Source organism: Jaculus jaculus, chromosome 13 (assembly GCF_020740685.1).
Source record: "Jaculus jaculus isolate mJacJac1 chromosome 13, mJacJac1.mat.Y.cur, whole genome shotgun sequence".
Lineage (NCBI taxonomy): Eukaryota > Metazoa > Chordata > Mammalia > Rodentia > Dipodidae > Jaculus > Jaculus jaculus.
Genome location: NC_059114.1, coordinates 34,116,636 through 34,137,938, shown reverse-complemented (window position 1 = coordinate 34,137,938; position 21,303 = coordinate 34,116,636). Strand labels below are relative to the sequence as shown.

The following is a 21,303-nucleotide window of genomic DNA, read 5'->3' as shown; positions in this document are numbered from 1 at the left end:
GGCTGGCTTTAAATTACTATGATCCTCCTACCTCTGCCTCTAGTGCTGGAATTAAACATGCACCACCATGCCAAGTCTGAAGATATTCATAAATATGATTAAAAAACAAAAACAAAGAGGGTAGGGAGACAGCTCAGTGGTTAAAGGCACTTGCACACCAATTCCCTCTCACACACAAATACTGTGGTTGGAGGAAAAAAAAATAAACACAATGTTTTTTCTCAAAGGCTCAAGGTCCACTGTGTAAGAGGTGGTAGAAATAATGTTCCTCCAAAGGAAGGGAGGAGTGCTTACAATATTGTCTTCCAGATACAAAATAGCCTTGATTCATGCCTGCACAGTGCCTGATAATACCTAGACAAGGCCTTCATAATAGGAGGGGGAAAAAAATGACGACTTCAAAACAGAAGACTACTTGGAAAGGAGGTATTCAATGGAGGGTGGATTTGGGAGGGAGAAAATGGGGGTGGTGGGAGAGAATTACCATGATCTGTTGTCTCTACTTATGGAAGTTGCCAATAACAACTTGTTTTAAAATATTTTATTATTATTTGAGAGAGAGAGAGAATGGGTGCACAAGGGCCTCTAGCTACTATAAACAAACTCCAGTCACATGGTCCTTTGATTTTGAAGGCAAGTGCCTTAGCCCCTAGCTATCTATTCAGCCTCCAGCCCTCCCCCCCCTTAAAATTTTATTTTAATTTGGGAGAGGGAGAGAGATGGAGGAAGAGAATAGGTGTGGCAGAGCCTCCAGCTGCTGCTCCAGTACCATCTTGTGCATCTGGCTTATGTGGATCCTGGGGAATAAAACCTGGGTCTTTTGGCTTTGCGGACCAGGACCTTAACCACTAAGCCATCTCTCCAGCCCTTAAAAATCTTTTAGATATTTTACTTATTTATTTGCACTCAGAAAGACAGAGAAGATAGACATAGGGGAGTGGGTAGAGAGATCTGAGAATGGGTGAAGCGCCAGTGAAAACGAACTCTAAACAGATGTGCCACTTTCTATATCTGATTTTACGTAGGCACTGGGAAGTTGAACTGGGTCATTAGGCATTGCAGGTTTGCACCTGCTAAGCCATCTCTATTCCACTTAAAAAAAAGAAAAAAGTGTTCACAGTCACTAAAGCCAGTGGAATTTTCTTTAAGATAACTTGCTACAATTATGCCATTACATTTTAGTGAGAGATTCGTTATACTACATACTCTCAAGTAGTTTTCCAGATGGAATACCAGCCACAAACCAAAAAGGAAACAAGTTATTTTTGTCAGTCAAAATATAATTAACTCTACTGTCTTTAATAGGTAAATTTGCTTGATAAGAATTATATATGTTTAGAATTGCTGGGACAGTTAGTGATTACAATTGTTTAATGAGTAGTTAAAGGTAAGCCTAACAATATGCGTGGTAGAATGAATGCAGCAGTCAAATCCAGATTTAGCTCTTCAGATGGGCCAGTAATAATATATTCCACCCAGGGGTCATTTCTCCAGTGAACTGTCCCATGATGTAACTGAAGCAAGAGGAACCTCCATAGGATCATTCAATAATTTTCCAACGTTCAACCTTCAACTAATAATCAATCATTCTCTCCCTCAGTATGCTTTAGTTCTTGGTTTTTAATCTTCCAGGCTATGTGGCATTTCTGGACTTCTGCAAGTTGAGAACACATCTTCATTATAACATCAGTTAAAATGAGCAATGAATTCCTTTGTTCCTAAGGGGAGGAAAAAGGGAGAAAACTATCAAGAGTTGGAGGGTTGATGTCATGAGTTAATAGCTACATTACAATTTTTTTCCTATTATTTATTTGTATTCATGTGTGTGTGTGCAGGAACCCTTCTGCCTCTGCCTCCTGAGTGCTATGAGTGCTAAGATTACAGTTGGGAGCCATCACTGACAGTTCAAAATGATATTTATAATGTAGTAAGGCTTACACATTTGTGATGGGTATTTGAAATTCAGAATCCTTTCACAGTAATAAAAACATAACTTTCTCAGTTATTTTGAATGTAATATTCACCAGATGTATTATTCATATTAACTATTCTAATAATATTCTTGTGTGGTCTTTTGGATACACAAAATTAAATTAGGCAAATTTTGAATCCAACCGGCTCTATGGTAACTCTTCTTTCTCTATAGAAACTATTAATTATTAAATTGTGAAAAATATTTTATTTTTACCATTACAAAGAGAATGGTAATAAATACAAAGTACCATTCCACACTGTTAACAACAGTACAAATTATTCTGTCTTCTCTATGTGAAATAATTTTCCAAACAATTTCTAAGGTTGTAGAGCTTTAAAATACCTGCTGAAAGTGAATCCTTCCACAACTGGTAGACGAGCAGCATCATATAACACCGAGGCACAACAATACTGCTAGTCTTCTAGGTCTTCTCGTAGTTGCGTTAGCATCCACACAAAATGACATGTTCAAGCCTGACAGGTCCAGCAAGCCTCAGAATGATGAGCTCCAGATGATCACAAATCAACTCTTATACTCTCGTCTTTATTTCCTGATGAACTACTTAATTTTTAAAAAAATCTCCATTTTTATTGTCCATAATGAAAAGAAAGCTGATAAAAGTTGAAGATTTCAGTAAGATACAGTTCCCTAGGATTTCTTCCGATTGAGTGTATTCACAGTAGGTCAGTCTCTCCAGATTATTTCAAGGTCTTCCCATGTGTTTGGGGTTAGGTTGCTGAATTAATCAGCCATGTTCTGGGCAGCAGTTGGTGAAGTCAGAAAAAGTTAAGCCAGAAATACATGGTAGATGAAGCCCAGTTTATACTGGAAGTATTCAAGAAGACCATGGACATAGGTCGGTTAATGTGACAGAAAAAAAAACCCTTTCTAAATCATTTTTGAATGCCAACAATTTTGTTTTTTAACATCTATATCTGGGATGGTGTGCAAATGACAGTAGAGACAGAACTATGGGAGAATTGGCTCTTTAAAAATTTCTCTATTGCTGAAAATTTTCCCTTCACATAACCAACAAATAAAGAAAAGGTGAACTTAATTAGATTTTTTTTGTGTGTGTGTGTGTGTGTGTGTGCGCGCATACCCCTTTCTGAAATAGGATCATGTAACCCAGGACACCCTCAAACCTGCAATCTTCTGTCCTAGCTTTCCATGTGCCACCATGTTTGCATCAATTGGATTTAAATATCCTAAACATATTTCTCTTTACTTTTGGTATGCCTTGAAAAGCATTTTTCTGTGAAAGGTTAAAAGTCTGACATTATTTTTCTCTTGTAAGGAAAAACAATTAGAATTTTAGGGTTCTTCACTATTTAAAACAAAAAGGACATTAGGAAACCCCTTCTTTCTTGGTTTTTGAATGCAGTATTTGAAAAGGTCTAACAGAAAAGTAATCAGAACAGAAATCTGCCTATTACATAACAAGTCCATACATGCTAAATGAGTTAGACTTCAAGGAATCTGAACATTCTCAGTGAACTGCTAGAACTTACTATAATTTTCTATGGAATTACTGACTTCATTAACATGCAAGCTTCTGAAAGTACAACAAAGGGGGGGGAGTCATAATGTATAAAAAAACACCTTCTGAAAATTTTAACTAACAGGATACTATATGGTGTTTTCACCATTGGAAAATGTCTTAGGATCAATGAATGACTGAGATTATAAATTTCTCCTTAAATTAAAAAATACAGCCAGACATGATGGTGCATGCCTTTAACCCAGGATTTGGGAGGCAAAAAGGTAGGAAGATTGCCATGAGTTTGAGGCCACCCTGAGATTATGTAGTGAATTCCGGTCAACTTGAGCTAGAGAAATAGCTTAGCAGTTAAGGTGTTTGCCTGCAAAGTCAAAGGAGCCAGGTTTGATTCCCTAGGACCCATGTAAGACAGATGCACAAAGTGGCACATGCCTTTAATCCCAGCACTTGGGAGGCAGAGGTAAGAAGACTGTCCTGAGTTCAAGGCCACCCTGAAACTACAGAGTGAATTCAAGGTCAGCTTGGGGTACAGCAGGACCCTACCTTCAGGAGGAGAAAAAGAAAGAGGGGAGTGGGGGCGTGTATGCCAAGGGCTTCAGCCACTGCAAATGAGCTCCAGATGTATGTGCCGCCTTGTATATCTGGCTTACGTGGGTATTGGGGAATCAAACCTGGGTTCTTAGGCTTTTCAGGCTAGGGACTTAATTGCTAAACCATTTCTCCAGCCTATTAGGTGCATTTTTACAGCTTTATATACCGAGAAGACTTAGTGTTTTGGGGTCAAACTTCTTTGTTCATCAAATGTTGCTATTTCTAAGAAGCCAAAGAGTCTCCTGAAGGATGGCATCTAGGATTTCCACTCTTTTCTTTCTGAGATGAGGCCTCTCTATATTTCTGGGTTCAAATGAACTATCCTTATACCTTTGCCCGTAGGAGTAGCAAAGACTATACTCAGGCCACCGAGCCTGGCCTTAGAAATGCATTTATTTTTTATTTTATTTTTTTAAATTATTTATTTATTTATTTGAGAGCGACAGACACAGAGAGAAAGACAGATAGAGGGAGAGAGAGAGAATGGGCACGCCAGGGCTTCCAGCCTCTGCAAACGAACTCCAGACGCATGCGCCCCCTTGTGCATCTGGCTAACGTGGGACCTGGGGAATCAAGCCTCGAACCGGGGTCCTTAGGCTTCACAGGCAAGCGCTTAACCGCTAAGCCATCTCTCCAGCCCTATTTTGTTTTTTTTAGATAAAGTCTTGTGCTAGTCCAGGCTGACCTGGAATTCACTATGTATTCTCAGGCTGGCCTTGAACTCACAGTGATCTTACTATCTCGACCTCCCGAGTGCTGGGATTAAAGCTGTGTGCCACTCCGCACAGCTAGAAGTACATCTTTTAAAGTCATTCATGAATTATTTATTGATAAATCAGACTTTTTAAGGCTTTAATAATATCATCTTGTTCATGTCAAAATTTGCAGGACCCACTGTGTCTGTTGTTAAATGTCTTAAGATTTTAGCCGGGCGTGGTGGCGCACACCTTTAATCCCAGCACTCGGGAGGCAGAGGTAGGAGGATCGCCGAGAGTTCGAGGCCACCCTGAGACTACATAGTGAATTCCAGGTAAGCCTGAGCCAGAGTGAGACCCTACCTCGCAAAACCAAAAAAAAAAAAAAGATTCTGGGTTACTTTTATGAAAAATAGCCACAATACCAAATAAGGCATAAACTTAAGTTTAATTACAACTTTTCTTTTTCAAGGAAACATACTAACTCAGAGGATCCAACTTCTCATCTTTAAGACCTGGTAAGGCAGGACAAAAATTCTGCTTATTTATTAAGATAGACACAGTAAGTAGAACAACATAAAGTAGCTCAAAATAAGATAATTCTTTCTGAAGGCTGCTGAATGCCTGAAGTAAAATGTTCTAGACTGGATGAGAGTTTAATCCAATTTTACCACCAGAAACTGCAACTTGTGATGATCCTATTATCCCAGCTAGCTGTAGGTAAAATCTAGGTTCATTTTGTAAGAAAAAGCAAATATACTGTAGGTGTCAAGTTTAAAAAGTTGCTCCATAAGCTTTACAGCACTGTAATTAGTTATGCAGTATTAAAAAGCTCAAGAGGTAAATAGTCCCAGCTAAGGGGTATAGTCAGTGCATTCAGAAGGTGTTTGTTATCCTGAAAAGCTTTATCACCTAACCCAGCTCCCTATCCATCTTCAACTTGGACTCCTTCCCAAATACACAGAACAATAGGGAAAGGAAGTATCTCACTTATTCTTAATAATGAGCTGCTGGGATGAGGAGGACATCCTTAATTATATTTCTTGAAGTTTACCAGATATTGAAAATTATTAACCCACAACACTAAAAATGTAACAAAGATTTGTAACAATCAAGTTCAGACTAGAGCAGTCAGTCAGAAATTAAACAGCTATGAACCAAAATCCAAGCTTTACCTGCTCACCAACTGCACAAAGTAGGCCAGTATGAGGAAGTAAAGCCCAGGAATGGGAAAAGAAAGATAAATACTAACTCAGAAGCAGGAGTTGAACTGTATGGCAACTGTGATAGGGAATGGACCTAACAGTTCTACTCCTTAGAAGCACTGAGTGCCAGAGAAAAAAGAAAATAGACTAGTAGTTTAATGGCATTCACCCCAGTCATCTTCAATTTGCAAGGCCTAACTGCACACTTGAATCCACATCAAACTTCAAGAGTCTGATATTTGAAACACTTAAAACAGCCAACATTTCTACCAAAGAATCATTTTGAAATTAAGTCCTTTTATTTGTAGATAGAAGACAGCTTTATTTTTGTGACCAAAATATATTGATTTTTGCAGTTCAATGAGATGTGCTGCAACTGAGAAGACAGACAGGTTGGGAACAATGCCAGACTCACCTCTTAAAATTAGATCACATTCGTAATTTTCTGTATTAAATGCTAAAGCATTAACATGCAAACAAACAAAATTCTGAACACTGTTAGTCTGAAAGGAAGTCAAAATACCACTGCTAACCAGATTCATTATTAAAAATCAACAAGTGTTAGGTCTAGGATTTTGGATTGATTGATTCCATATTCCCAACACCAAATGTTTATCTTGGAAAAGGGTTAATGAATGAGTAAAAAAGATGCAGTTGTTAAAAATGACCCAAAATCCCAAGAGAAATGATATAATAATATACACACATATATGTATATGCAAACACATATGCATATATATATGAACAAGGACATTTGGGTTTAAAGTTAGTAGTCAAATTTTCCAAGGACGTCTTTTTATTTTTTTTAAACATACAGCCAAATTTTTATTATATTTTAAAACCACCTCCTTGATCTAACACTGTTAGAAATGTATGAATTACCCAATTTGTATTTAATTTTTTTCCCTGTAACGTCACTTGGTTCTTGGCTACTAACCTTTCATGTTACTCTTGGTTTTGTCAGTTTGCTTGCCTGTGGGGGTTTGGGCCTGCTGACCCTGCCCACTGGAAGAGGCTGCCTGCTGTGCTGCTTTCTGCTTTAACATTGTCCAATCAAATGTGTAGTCATATTGGTGGTTCAGGGTCCTAGAAAATAAAAATAAGTTACAAGTTAATGTGGTAGGTAACATCAGCATACAGTAAATATCCTACTGACCTTCCAAGACAATGAAAGGACATTTTATTAGAACATGAGTATTTCCTCCCAAGTATGGTAGCCTCTAAGATTTCTCTCCCTATAGTTAACTTTGAAATGTTCAATAAAATATTTTTTTCTTTCTGATTTATTTACTCGAGACAGAGAGGAGGCAGAGAGAGGGAGAATGGGCGTGCCAGGAACTCTAGCTACTGCAAATGAACTCCAATGCATGCATCACCATGTGCATCTGACTTGCGTGGGACCTGGAGAATCGAACCTGGGTCTTTAGGCTTCGCAGGCAAATGCCTTAATGGCTAAGCCATCTCTCCAGCCCCAATAAAATAATTTAAAAAAAATTAACTTAGGCCAGGCTTAGTGGTACACACCCTTAATCCCAGCACTTGGGAGGCAGAGGTAGGAAGATCACCATGAGTTAGAGGCCATTAATTTGTTTGCAAGCAGAGAGACAGAGTTAGTGAATGGTGTACAAGAGCCTCTAGCCACTACAACCAAATTCCAGATGCATGTACCATTTTGTGCATTTGAATTTACATGGATACTAGGGAATTGCACCTGGGTCATTAGGCTTTGCAGGCAAGTGTCTTAACTACTGGGCCATCTTTCTAGCCCCCTATTTCAACCTTTTACATATCCTGATGGAGAGAAAATGTTACCATTCATTATGTTCAGTAGTATTAGAAAGAAAACACACTATCTTTTCAAACAGAAAATACCTTTGAGGTTGGAGAGATGGCTTAGCAGTTGGAGAAATGGCTTAGCAGTTAAGGCGCTTGCCTGCAAAGCCTAAGACCTAGGTTCTATTACCCAGAACCCATATAAGTCTTCTTTCCTTCTCTTAAATAAATAAAATATTTAAAAATAAATATTTACTAGACAGATGGGGTAGAATGGGCCTGTCAGGGCCTCAAGCCACTGCAAATGAACTTTCAAACCCATGTGCCACCTTGTGCATCTGGTTTACATGGGTCTTGGGGAATTGAACCTGTATTTTTTGGCTTTGCAGACAAGTTGAGTTAACTGCTAAGCCATCTCTCCAGCCCAATAATTCATTTTCTTTAAAAAAAAGAAAATGCATTTGAAATTTTACTGAAAGAAGTATTTTGAGTTGGAGTGAAAAGACAACATGAAGAACTACAACAGCAAATTAGACTACTAATAGCTGGGAACATTCCTAGCAGGAGAAACTTCTTAAAAAGAAAGAATATGCACGGAATTGAAAGCATGTGAGGCAGATGGTGCTAGTCCCTTAAAGATTTCTGGGATTTTAAGATTCTAAGCAACAGGTATTCTTTTAAAAATAAACAAATGAGCCAGGCGTGGTGGCGTACGCCTTTAATCCTAGGTCTTGGGAGGCAGGATCACCGTGAATTCGAGGCCACCCTGGGATTACATAGTAAATTCTAGGTCAGCCTGAGCTAGAGTGAAACCCTACCTCAGAAAAAAATAAAATAAAATGAACAAATGAATAGGGTCTGGAGAGATGGCTTAGGGGTTGAGCCGTTTGCCTGCAAAGCCAAAGGACCCAGTTCATTTTCCCAGGACCCACGTAAGCCAGATGTACAAGAGAGCACATGCGCCTGGAGTTTGTTTCCAGTGGCTGGAGGCCCTGGTGTGCCCATTCTCTCTCTACACTCCTTTGGGGTTGCTTGCATGCTATCAGATTCCTTTTTTTGAACATTTTTAATTTTTCTTTTTATTTACTTATTCAAGAGAGAGAGAAGAATGGGCATGCCAGGGCCCACAGCCACTGCAAACTCCAGACACATGTGCTACCACATGCATCTGGCTTACATGGGCCTGGGGGAATTGAACCAAGGTACTTTGGCCTTACAAGCAACCACTAAGCCATCTCTCCAGCAACCCCCTTTTTTGAATTTTTGAGGAAGGGTCTCATGGGGCCAGACAGGCCTTTTGTTGTTGTTTTGAGGTAGGGTCTCACTCTAGCCCAAGCCGACCTGGAATTCACTATGTAGTCTCAGGGTGGCCTTGAACTCATGGCGATCCTCCTATCTCTGCATTTGCAGTGGCTGGAAGCCCTGGCATGTCTATTCTCTCTATCAAATAAAAAATAAAAATAAAATAAAAATAAAAACTTCTGAGGAGAATAAAAAAAAAAAAAGTTCTATTACAGGGCTGGAAAGATGGCTTAGTGGTTAAGGCACATGCCCATGAAACCAGAGGACCCAGGTCCCATGTAAGCCGAATGCACATGGCGGCACATGTGTCTGTAGTTTGTCTGCAGTAGTTAGAAGCTCAGACTCACCCACTCTTTCTCTCTCCCCCCACTATTCATAAATAAATAAAACTAAAATATTTTTTAAAAATACTAGAACAACTGACCGGAAAAGGATGCGGAATAGCTGCCTCAGATACATGTAATCCGGGGCTTCTTCAAAGCGCAGCCCACGACAATAGTTTAAGTACATAGCAAATTCTGCAGGAAACCCCTGTAAGTTCAAGAGTTAAAAGAGTGAAAACCAAAACCTTTTAAGTCGGGAATATTTTAATACATTTATTTTAAGTATGGTGTGCCATTATTTTGTAGGAATAATTATAGCTTGGCTTCCCTATAAATTTTAAACAAAATTTCATTCCATAACATAACAATATGTCCTAGAAGAAATACAAATCCTCTTGCTATAGCATTGTGATCACAACTCAGACAGACATCCCCACTTATTACTTACATATCTAAAAAGAAATGAAAAACTCAAAGACAATATGATTCTTTTTTGGGGACAGGACAATAGGGGGGCACTTTCATCCTACCCTTTGAAGTTGATTTATTTGCTCTATAAAAATGTTAGCATAAGCCAGGTGTGGTGGTGACCATCTTTAAGCCCAGTACTCAGAAGGTTGAGGTAGGAAGATTGCTTGGAGTTGTTTTGAGCTCCAGCCAACTTGGAGCTACAAAGCTCCAGGTCAGCCTGGGGTAAAGAGAGACCTTGCCTCAAAGGAACCAATAAAAATAAAAATAAAGAGTGGGGGTTAGAATACAATTATTTTGAACTAAAAGAGTTGTTGGGCATGGTAGTTCTTGCAAGTAACCCCAGCCATTAGAAGGTTGAGTCGGGAGGATCATGAGTTTAATGACAGCATTGATTACATAGTAAAGTCTCATTCAAAAGAAAAAGAAGCAGGAGTTAGGAAGATGGCCCATCAGTTAAAGGTGCTTGACTGCAATGCCTGGCAGCCTGGGTTTGATTGCCCAGTACTCACATTAAAACCAGATGTACAAAGAGGCACATGCCTCTGGTGGTCGTAGCAACGGCAAGAAAACCTGGTGATCCCGCCATTCCCTCTTTCCTCATTCTCTTTCTCTCCCCTGACCACCATCTTTGCTTACAAATACACTTGTTTTGTTTTGTTTTTTGAGGTAGAGTCTCACTCTGGTCCAGGCTGACCTGGAATTACCTATGTAATCACAGATGGCCTTGAACTCACAGTGATCCTTCCACCTCTGCCTCCTGAGTGCTGGGATAAAATGAATGTGCCACCATGCCCGGCATAAATAAATATATCTTAATAAGGACAAAAAAGTAGATTTTGGGCTAAATGCATGGCTCAGCAGTTAAGGAGCTTACAAAGCCTGTTGGCCCAGGCTCAATAACCCAGCATCCACCTAAATCCAGATACACAAAGTGGCAGTTGCATCTGGAGTTAGTATGCAATGGCAGAAGACCCTGGCAAGCAGGGCGTGGTGGCATATACCTTTAATTCCAGCACTCGGGAGGCAGAGGTAGGAGGATCACCATGAGTTTGAGGCCAACCTGAAAATACAGAGTGAATTCCAGGTCAGCCTGGGCTAGAGTAAGACCCTACCTTGAAAAAACAAAACAAAACAAAACAACAACAAAACAACCCTGGCATGCCCCAAAATAAATAATTCTGAAAAGGTACATTTTGCAAGAGTATAGCCAAATGTTAACATTTGTGATTATAGGCATGTACCACGATACCAAGTTTAAGAGAATATATTATCAATTTTTTTTACAGATTGATGAAGTTCTGTTCAAAAGGATTATCTAATATGTTTTTTGTTTTTTTTTTGAGGTAGAATTTGCTCTAGCCCAAGCTGACCTGGAACTCATACCAATCCTACCTTGAAAAAACAACAACAACAAAAAATAATTAAAAACAAAAAAAAAAAGCTGGGCATGGTGGCACACGCCTTCAATCCCAGCACTCAGGAGGCAGAGGTAGGAGGATTGCCATGAGTTCAAGGCCACCCTGAGATTACAGAGTGAATTCCAGGTCAGAATGAGCTAGAGTGAGACTCTACCTCAAAAAAAAAAAAAAAAAAAAAAAAAAAAAAGGTAATAAAATAAACAACAACAAAAGATTGGCTGGTATAGTAGCGTGTAAGTCCCACCTCTCAGGAGGCTGAGGTAGAAGGATCTCCATGAGTTAATAAAAGCCAGCCTGAAGCTACAGAGTTCCAGGTCAGGCTGGACTAGAATGAGACCCTGCCTGGAAAAAAAAAGAACCAACAAAACAAACCAGAGGGCTGGAGAGATGGCCTAGCAGTTAATGCACTTGCCTATGAAGCCTAAGGGACCTAGGTTTGACTCCCCAGAACCCACATAAGCCAGAAGCACAAGGTGGTGCACACATCTGGAATTCTTTTGAAGTGGCTAAGGCCTAGGCATGCCAATTCTCTTTCTCGTTTAAAAAAAAAAAAGCCAGAAAGTACAGACAAAGCAGAGATTTAAAGCACTCATCCTTAGAGTAACCAAAATACAAACTTTAAATGATAAATAGGTCCCTAAGAGGATGTTTAAGTAGGGTAAGCAGTTAATATTTTTTGCACTCCCCCCACCCCTTCTGAGATAGGATCTTAACTATATAACCTAAGCTAGCCTTTAACTAGATGTGAACCTCCTGCATTAGCCTCCATCCAAAGTGCTGGGGCTCCGGACAGCCACTACACTGGCTTTTTTTTTCTTGTGGGGAAGGGGGATTACCTATATTATTTCTGAATAATAATCAGCATATACACTTACCTTACATAAAACTTCAACAGGAGTGGACATCTTCTTTTCACTAATCTTTTCATATTTCTGCTTCTTTGTTGCAGCCTGCAGAAAATGAGAACCAAACAAAAAGAGGATTCCAGCACTCTGTAAGGACCCTAATAGCTTAACTCATGAGACAGAAATACACAATGACTCAAGAGGTAGGTTACTAAAAATGGGTGGGATAAAGTTCTTAATGGATAAAGCTGCTCACATAGGAACAGAGCACTTTACCATATTTCTTTTAGTTTTTTGATTTGGGTCTCATTCTAGCCCAGGCTGACCTGGAACTCATTCTGTTGCCCAGGCTGACCTTACAGTGATCCTCCCACCCCAGCCTTCCAGAATGCTTTTTAACAAGTATGTGTCTCAATGCCTGGCCCTTTTCTCTCTAAAATATTTAAACAGCTATTAAATTCTATGTCAGGGTGATTTATTTTTCATACCTTAGTACACATCAACTTCCATCTGGATAAAAGTTAAGTAATTTCCAATAGGTTTCAGAAAAAAAAAATTGCTGGGCTGGAGAGACGGCTTAGCAGTTAAGGCACTTGTGTGCAAAGCCAAAGGAACCAGGTTTGATTCCCCAGTACTCATGTAAGCCACATGCACAAGGTGGTGCATGCGTCTGATGCTTGTTTGCAGTGAGGTCCTGGCACATCTACCTCTCTCTCTCTCTCTCAGTAAATAAAAATTAATTAATTTAAAAACAAAACAAAATAAGAAATTATTCCCTGGGCATAATGAAAGACTTCTGTTTAGTTCTTACTGAAATAATAGGTTTTATTTCCCAAATAAAAGGCAAAAATAAATTAATGTCAATTCAATCTTAGGTTTGGAAATACTTTAAAGGACATCTTCCCTAATACTTGTTTTCCAACAATTTTTAGTGTATGTGTTTGTAAAAATCAGAGTTCAAGGTTGGATTTCTACCTCTATTGCTTTTTTTTTTTTTTTTTTACTGGAGCATAGTTTTTCAATAAAACCAGAGATTCAGCTAATCTACTGAGCCAGTGGGCCCTACGGATACCCCGTCTCTACCTCTGATATAATTACAGGTATAAGACACTGTGTATTGCATTTAAATGAATACTGGTGTTGGACTCAGGCTCTCATGCTTATGTAGCAAACGCTTCACCAAGATTTCTTCCCTACCCAATACATGGTTTTACACTTTTTTTTCCCCTAAGATTTGGGATAAAAGGTACTTGCTATGTTATTGAGTAAGAACTCAACCCCCTGGGCCCAGGTGATCTTCCTATCCCAGTTCTTGAGTGTGGACACAACATCTGTTTTATTTTCATTCTTCAAATAAGAGAAACAAAACCCCAACACTTAAGCTTGATTTACCTTTAGCCCTTGCCATGGCAGACTGGTTCTATTAAAATACATCAAAACATATCCTAATGATTCCATGTCATCTCGGCGGCTAGAAGAGAAAAAGTTATTTTATATTCTGTATTACAGAAAATAAAGAAAATCAAGTCTGTGCACAGGAAAAGTCTCCAAATGAGGAAAGAAGTATTTGGTGTGTTATGCAAGTAGGTAATTAGTTAAAATAATTAAAAGTTCACAATGGAACAGATTACCACTAAAAATTTTTTCTCAGGAGGGCTGGAGAAATGGCTTAGCAGTTAAGAGTAGGCCTGCAAAGCCCAATCACCTGGGTTCAATTCCCCAGTAACCACACGAAGCCAGATACATAAAGTGGCCTATGCATGTGAAGTTCATTTCCAGCAGCTACAGGCCCTAGTGCACCCAACTCTCCCCTCCTGCCTCTCTCTGAATAAAAATATTTTAAAAATTTTCTAATGGGGTCTAAAATTATAAGCAGTCCTAAGAAATAAACCGAACAAAAAAAGGTTTAAGCAACTCTGTACTTCAAACAAACAAAAAAGAAATCCTCTTGCCTCTGCCTCCTGAGTGTTGGGTTTTTAAAGGTGTGTACCACCATACCCAGCAGGTAGGAGGACTGCTGTTGAGTTGGAGGCCACCCTGAGACTACATAGTGAATTTCAGGTCAGTTTGGGCTAGAGTGAGACCCTACCTCGAAAAAACAAAACAAAAGTTATGAAACCGAAAAACAAGGACCAAGACACTTCAAACAAACAAAAAAAGAACAGGGATTCTCCAAAAAGCTAACAATGACACACACACACACACACACACACACACACACACACACACACAGATATATATTTAAAGATAGGTAATACATTATTGAGCTTGAGAGAAGATGGCTCAAGTTTGATTCCCCAGTACCCCCATAAGGTCAGATGCACCAAGTGGTAAATGTATCTGGAGTTCACTTGCATGGCAGGAGGCCCTGCCACACCCATACTCACTCTTTGTAATATATTAGTATGCATAAAAAGTGAAATTAGGGGGCTGGAGAGATGGCTTAGCGGTTAAGCGCTTGCCTGTGAAGGCAAAGGACCCCGGTTCGAGGCTTGATTCCCTAGTACCCATGTCAGCCAGATGCACAAGGGGGCACACGCATCTGGAATTCATCTGCAGTAGCTGGAAGCCCTGGCGCGCCCATTCTCTCTCTCTCTCTCTCTGCCTCTTTCTCTCTCAAATAAATAAATAAAAATAAACCAAATTTTTTTTTAAAAGTGAAATTAGAACTGGGACTTATTCCCCAACACCCACACAAAGCCAGATGCACAAAGTGGTGCATGTGTGTGGAGTTGAGAAGAGGCCTTAGTGCACCTATACTTTCTCTCTTCCCCACCCTAACAAATACATGCAAAAAAAATTATTAAAAAGGCCCAAAGCGAGGTCAGGGGAAGAGATTGAGTAAAGCAAAGGTGGAAGGAGGGCTAATCAAAATCTAAGAGGATACAAATAAATCATATGGAATCCTCCGGTTTTGGACAATGGAACACTCAGGAGCCATAGATCGTTGTTAGAAAATTTTCAGTGCCAGGGATGGGATACCTCCAGTGAGTTGCTGGCCAGGGAGGTCCAGAGCCAAAGGAAGGAAGGGTAGGACTCCTTACAACATGCTCCCTCCAGATATAAAATGGCCTGGATATCCATGACCTTACCGTGCCTGACACTACCTACACAAGACCATCATAAGAGGAGGAAAAGATCATGATATCAAACTAAAAGAGAGACTGATTGAGATGGGGAGGGGATATGATGGAGAGTGGAATTTCAAAGGGGAAAGTGGGGGGAGGGAGGATATTACCATGGGATATTTTTATAATCATGGAAAATGTTAATAAAAATTGAGAAAAAAAATTATAAAAGAGAAATTAAAGTGGAAAGAGAACATAGATTTGAAATTGTTGGAGCATTATCCCACTAAATTATATATTTAAGTGAAAAATTAAAAAAATAGGAGGTGGTCTGCCAAGCCCCTTTTGAATTTACTATGGATCTATCATAACGATCTATTTGCTCTGTGATAAGAGCTCACTCTTGTAGCTTAGGTTGACCTCCAACTCAAAGCAACCTTCCATCTTCAGCCTACCACAGTACTGGAGAGTAGCAGCTAGCTTCAAAATCCTAACACCATTCTGTTTCAGCCTCCCACATGCTAGGACTGTAAGTGCGCACCACCCATTGAACTTTCCATCATGCACGGTTTTCTCCCAAAGACACAACTTTCAACAAAGCACACAAAGACCTAATTTAATTGGTTTCTCTACACTAACTAAAAGCAATATGCAGAACAATTAATAAACATTCTTCAAATATTCATTCAAGACACTCTTAGGTATTTACAAGAAAAAAAATGCAACAAGCCATTAGTAGCTTGTTTCTGTTATGGATCTGATAAAAACATTCAAGTTTCAGTCTCACCTCTGCTCAATACCAAGATGTGCGTTGATGCTAGCATATCGGGCAGTGCCAGTGAGATTTTTATCTTCTCTGTATGGTATGTGTTGCCTTGTCCTGTTGTCTCTGTACTTTTTGGCCAAACCAAAATCAATAAGGAATAACTTTAAAAGAGAAATAAAGGGACATTAGATTTCAACCTGGTTCAAGGAAATGGCTATTTATTAATTTAATGGCATGTATTCAAATATATCAAATGAAATATTACAAGTAGAACAGGTAAGCTTTGACTATTCTTCATCAATAAATCAAGTAAAAAAAAAAAAACCACAGTTTATCCTTGTTATTTGCACAACTTCACCAGCCCAGTTCACTCTATCCTCAGGAGCCTGTCTGTACACACAGTAAGTGGAGAAGTATATACATGCCTCCTAGCATGGCTGTTTGATATAATGAAATCTGACACCCTATTTCTATTGGTAAACAAACATGTTTCCAAATCTAGACATAGCTATCTGGGACTCTTCCCACCCACAAAGGCCACTCTTCAGTAATGTCAAACAAAATGTTATTTAAATAATACAATCCTAAAAGTCTGATAATGCCAACAATCCCACAAAATGTTATTAATAACAAAAATAAAAGCCAGGCACGGTGGTCCAGGATTTAATCCCAGCACTAGGGAGCCACAGGTAGGAGGAACTCTGTGAGTTCAAGGGCAGTCTGAGACTACATAGTGAATTCCAAGTCAGCCTAGGCTACAGTGAGACCCTACCTCTAACAACCAATAAATAAATAAATAAATAAGTAGTAATTCAGACTGATTGAGAAGGGGAGGGGATATGATGGAGAATGGTGTTTCAAAAGGGAAAGTATGAGGGGATTACCATGGAATATTATTAATAAAAAATTAATTAATTAATTAAAAATAACAGCAATTCAAAGCTGGGCTTGGTGGCAAACACCTTTAATCTCACGAGTTGACAGGAATACGTAGGAGGATTGCCATGAGTTCAAGGCCACCCTGAGCTATAGTGAGACCCTACCTCAAAATACCAAAAAGTAGTTCAAGAGGCTAGAGAGATGACTTAGTGGTTTGCCTGCAAATCCTAAGAACCTGGTTTCAATTCCCCAGCAGCCAAGTAAAGCCAGATGCAGAAGGTGGCACATGCATCTGGAGTTCATTTGTAGTGGCTTGAGGCCCTGGCACACCCATATTCTCTCTTTCAAATAAATGAAATATTTTTTTAAATGATAGAACCTGAGCTGGGCACGGTGGCACACGTCTTTAATCCCAGCACTATAGAGGCAGAGGTAGGATCACCATGAGTTCAAGGCCACCCTGAGACTACACAGTGAATTCCAGGTCAGCCTGAGCTAGAGTGAGACCCTACCTTGAAAAACCAAAGAGTAAAAACCTGCCAGGTGTGGTGGTGCATGCCTTTAATCCCAGCACTCAGGAGACAGAAGTAGAAAGGTCACATTGAGTTTGAGTACAACCTCAGACTACATAGTGAATTCCAGGTCAGCCTGGGCTAGAACGAGAACCAACCTCAGAAAAAAGCAAAAAAGTAAAAAGTAATTCAAGCTTGCACTATAGAATGAAAACTTAGGAAAAAGAAAATGCCCCACTTTTTTTTTTTTAAAATAAAATGAAATCTGTAACACATGCACCTATTATTTAAAATAAAATCTTAGTTAAGATTTTGGGTTTCACAAAAAAATTATTATCCTATTTTGTAATAAAAGCTATATCTATATGTTCTCAAGCAGGACAGCTCTATGTAACAACTCTTTTTTTTTTAAGCAGAGTCACACTCTAGTCCAGGTGGACCTAGAACTCACTCCATAGCTGTAGGCTGGCTTCAAGTGCGTGGTGATCCTCCTACTTTTCAGCCTTTGGAGTGCTAGGACTAAAGGTATATACCACCCAAACTGGCTTTTGTTTCCTTTCTAATTAAACTAATTTTCTAATTTTTTTGTTTGTTAAGCTATTGGGTCTCTTGCCATAATTTGCAATCTGGCATGCCAGAAAACCTGCCTATTTACATTAGTGTGTGATAAAGTAAACCAAGTTATTGATTCAGGCTAAAAAGGCTTGACCAAGTATCTCTCATTAAGAAAGATGGGAGTGGGGCTGGAGAGATGTCTTAGCAGTGAAGAAGTTTGCCTGCAAAACCAAAGGATCCGGTTTGACTCTCCAGGACCCATGTAAGCCAGATGCAAAATGGGGTGCACACATTTGGAGTTTGCTTGCAGTGGCTGAAGGCTCTGACGCGCCCATTCCTCCCCCAATAAATAGATAAAAATATCTTTTATTTATATATATATAAAAGACGATGGGGCTGGAGAGATGGCTTAGCAATTAAGGTGTTTGCTTGCAAAGTCAAAGGACATCGGTTTGACTCCCCAGGACCCACGTAAACCATATTCACAAGGGGCACACGTGTCTGGAGTTCATTTGCCGTGGCTGGAGGTCCTGGAGCATCCATTCTCTCTCTTCCTCAAATAAATAAATAAAAACAACAGCAGCAAAAGATGAGTATGGGCTGGAGAGATGGCTTAGCAGTTAAGGCATATGCCTGCAAAGCCAAATGACCTAGGTTCAATTCCCTAGGACCCACATAAGCCAGATGTACATGTGTCTGGAGTTCGTTTGCAGAAGCTGAAGGCTCTGGCACACCCATTGTCTCACTAACTCTCTAATAAACAGATACAAATAAACTTAAAAAAAAAATGGGCTGGGGCTGGAGAGATGGCTTAGCAGTTAAGCGCTTGCCTGTGAAGCCTAAGGACCCCGGTTTGAGGCTCGACTGCCCAGGACCCATGTTAGCCAGATGCAGAAGGGGGCGCATGCATCTGGAGTTCGTTTGCAGTGGCTGGAGGCCCTGGCGCGCCCATTCTCTCTCTTTTTCTCTGTCATTCATAAATAAAAAATAAACAAAAAAATTTAAAAAAAAAATGGGCTGGAGAGATGGCGGTTAAGGCACTTGCCTGCTAAGCCTAAGAACCCAGGTTCAATTTCCTAGAACCCATGTCAGCCAGATACACATGGTGGCACATGTGTCTATAGTTCATTTGCAGTGGCTATATGCCCTAACATGCCAATTCTCTCATAAATAAGTAAGTTAAAATAAAATATTAAAAAAAATTTTAGTCAGGCATGGTGGTGCATGCCTTTAATCCCAGTACACAGGAGGCAAAGGTAAGAAAACTGCTGTTGAGTTTGACTATATATAGTTAGACTATATAGTGAATTCCAGGGCGTGTGCGTGCGCACACATACACACACACAAAAGAAATGTGAGTGTTACACTTGCTTCTGCCAGGTACTGTAAGTACTCTTGTTATATACTGTTGGATTGTAAAAACACTAGCTATTTAGTTTGTAAATACATTACTGATTTTCATTTGGTTTCCTATAAATGAATGAAGACTAAATTGCTAATAAATATGCTAGATAATTAAAAGCTTAGTAATAAGATTAAACTCCATTTTAAAGCCATCGAATTCTGTGAAGAATATGAGAAATATAAAATAGTAGAATAGCTCACACTGTATTTCTTCTATCTCTCTCTTTTTTTTTATTTGGTTTTTCATGGTAGGGTCTCACTGTAGCTCAGGCTGACCTGGAATTCACTCTGTAGTCTCAGGGTGGCCTTGAAATTATGGTGATCCTCCTACCTCTGCCTCCTGATTGCTGGGATTAAAGGCGTGTGCCACCACACCCGGCTTCATACTGCATTTCTCTTGAGATAAAAACCATAGCTTAGTATACAAATAATAAATGAGCAAAATATACTTCTCTTAAGCAAAATAAAAATAATCATAAAGTTCTACAGATTCATACTCAAAACAAGAAAAATTAACTCCACAAATATTCAGGACACTATATTCATAGTATTTCCAAAAAAAAAAAAACAAACCACCACTCTTGTAAATATGAGAATTGTGAATAAAAAGTAATTGGCACATGTAATTTCCTCTAAAGGACATTTTCTGGTATTGCTTCTGTAGAATTTCAAAATAAAGAGGAATACCTGATAGCTCTCTTATGGTTTTTAAAATCTAAACCTATATTCAATAGCTCCATTTGTAACTTAATATTATTTTCCCACAAAAACTGACTCACAGAACTCCGTACTCACTAGACTTCTCTCCTCCACATAGAAGAAACAGTATTACAAACAAACCAAAAATAAAACCCCTATTTTCTTACCCACCTCAATGTTCAATATAAAAATAAGAAATTATGTGAAGGCAGAACCAAATAAGCAAAGTCAGAATCAAGTAAGTTTGAGAGAGGACATATGCAAAGACAACAGGCATAGTTTTTTGAGTCAAGCTGCTTTTTTGTGAACTTACACTAACTATGTATGTTAAGGTTTGTATCTACTTAAAAAAAAATGCAGGGCTGGAGAGATGGCTTAGTGGTTAAGGTGCGTGTCTGCAAAGCCAAAGAACCCACGTTTGATTCTCCAGTTCCCACTAAGCCAGATGCACAAGGTGGCGCATTCATCTGGACTTTGTATGCAGTGGCTAGAAGCTCCCTTCCCTCTTTGTCTCAAATAAATAAAAATAAAATCTTAAAAAAATGCAGATTACTTACTTAAAGGCATGAAAAAAATGAGTTACTGTTTTAAAAAACACAGATTTTTCTCTTTAGAAACACTAATGCTAATTCTATTTATTTATTTTTTCTCGAGGTAGGGTGTCCTGGGATTCACTATGTAGTCTCAGGGTGACCTTGAACTCATGGTGATCCGTCTACCTCTGCTGAGATTAAAGGTGTATGCCATCATGCCTGGTAAATGCTAATTCTATTTTTTAGCAGTAGAAACAAAAAAATATTTTTGCAAGGTCACCTAATATCGCTAACATGTATAAAATATTAAGAGTTTGTTATAACTTACATGAAATTATGAAATGGTTATGCTACAAAATGTAAGTAAAACCTAGAATGGATAAGTAAAAATGAGGCTATAACATATTAAGATTTAAAAACATGCACCTTTTTATTTGTCTACCATCTACTCTCCCCATAATAGCTGCCATCTCTCCTCCTTCCTTCCCTCTCCTTCCTTTCTTTTCTTCCTTCATTTCTTAAGATAGGGTCTCACTATGTAGCTATGACTGGCCTGAACTCTATATAAACCAGGCTGCCCTCAAACCTACTACAATCCCCTGTCTCTTCTTCCTGAGTGCAGTAGTGACAGGCATGTACCAACCAAGGCATGTACCAACCATACCCAGCCCAATAGTTGTTATTTCTTTTCTTGGATAAAGCTAACTGAATTTCAGAAGCCCTTTCAATAGCAGCAGGTGGTCCCTGAAATAAGGCAGAAGTTCAGGGAAGAATTAAATGGTTCCTTA

The 21,303-nt window shown here is 39.1% G+C and overlaps 1 protein-coding gene across 3 annotated transcripts in view; it reads right to left on the bottom strand.

Moving 5' to 3' along the window:
* Csnk1a1 (casein kinase 1 alpha 1) overlaps nucleotides 1-21,303 on the bottom strand; it is a 54,962-nt gene that overhangs the window by 3,307 nt on the left and 30,352 nt on the right. For 2 of the 3 annotated variants that reach the window (XM_004664761.2, XM_004664762.3), the window contains 5 exons: nucleotides 15,955-16,094; nucleotides 13,492-13,570; nucleotides 12,130-12,204; nucleotides 9,467-9,573; nucleotides 6,905-7,053 (listed from right to left, as the gene is read on the bottom strand). In XM_004664761.2, coding sequence (XP_004664818.1) covers nucleotides 6,905-7,053; nucleotides 9,467-9,573; nucleotides 12,130-12,204; nucleotides 13,492-13,570; nucleotides 15,955-16,094 — 550 coding nt within the window. The remainder of the gene's footprint in view (nucleotides 1-6,904; nucleotides 7,054-9,466; nucleotides 9,574-12,129; nucleotides 12,205-13,491; nucleotides 13,571-15,954; nucleotides 16,095-21,303) is intronic. The other variant, XM_045133156.1, reaches the window with a different exon arrangement.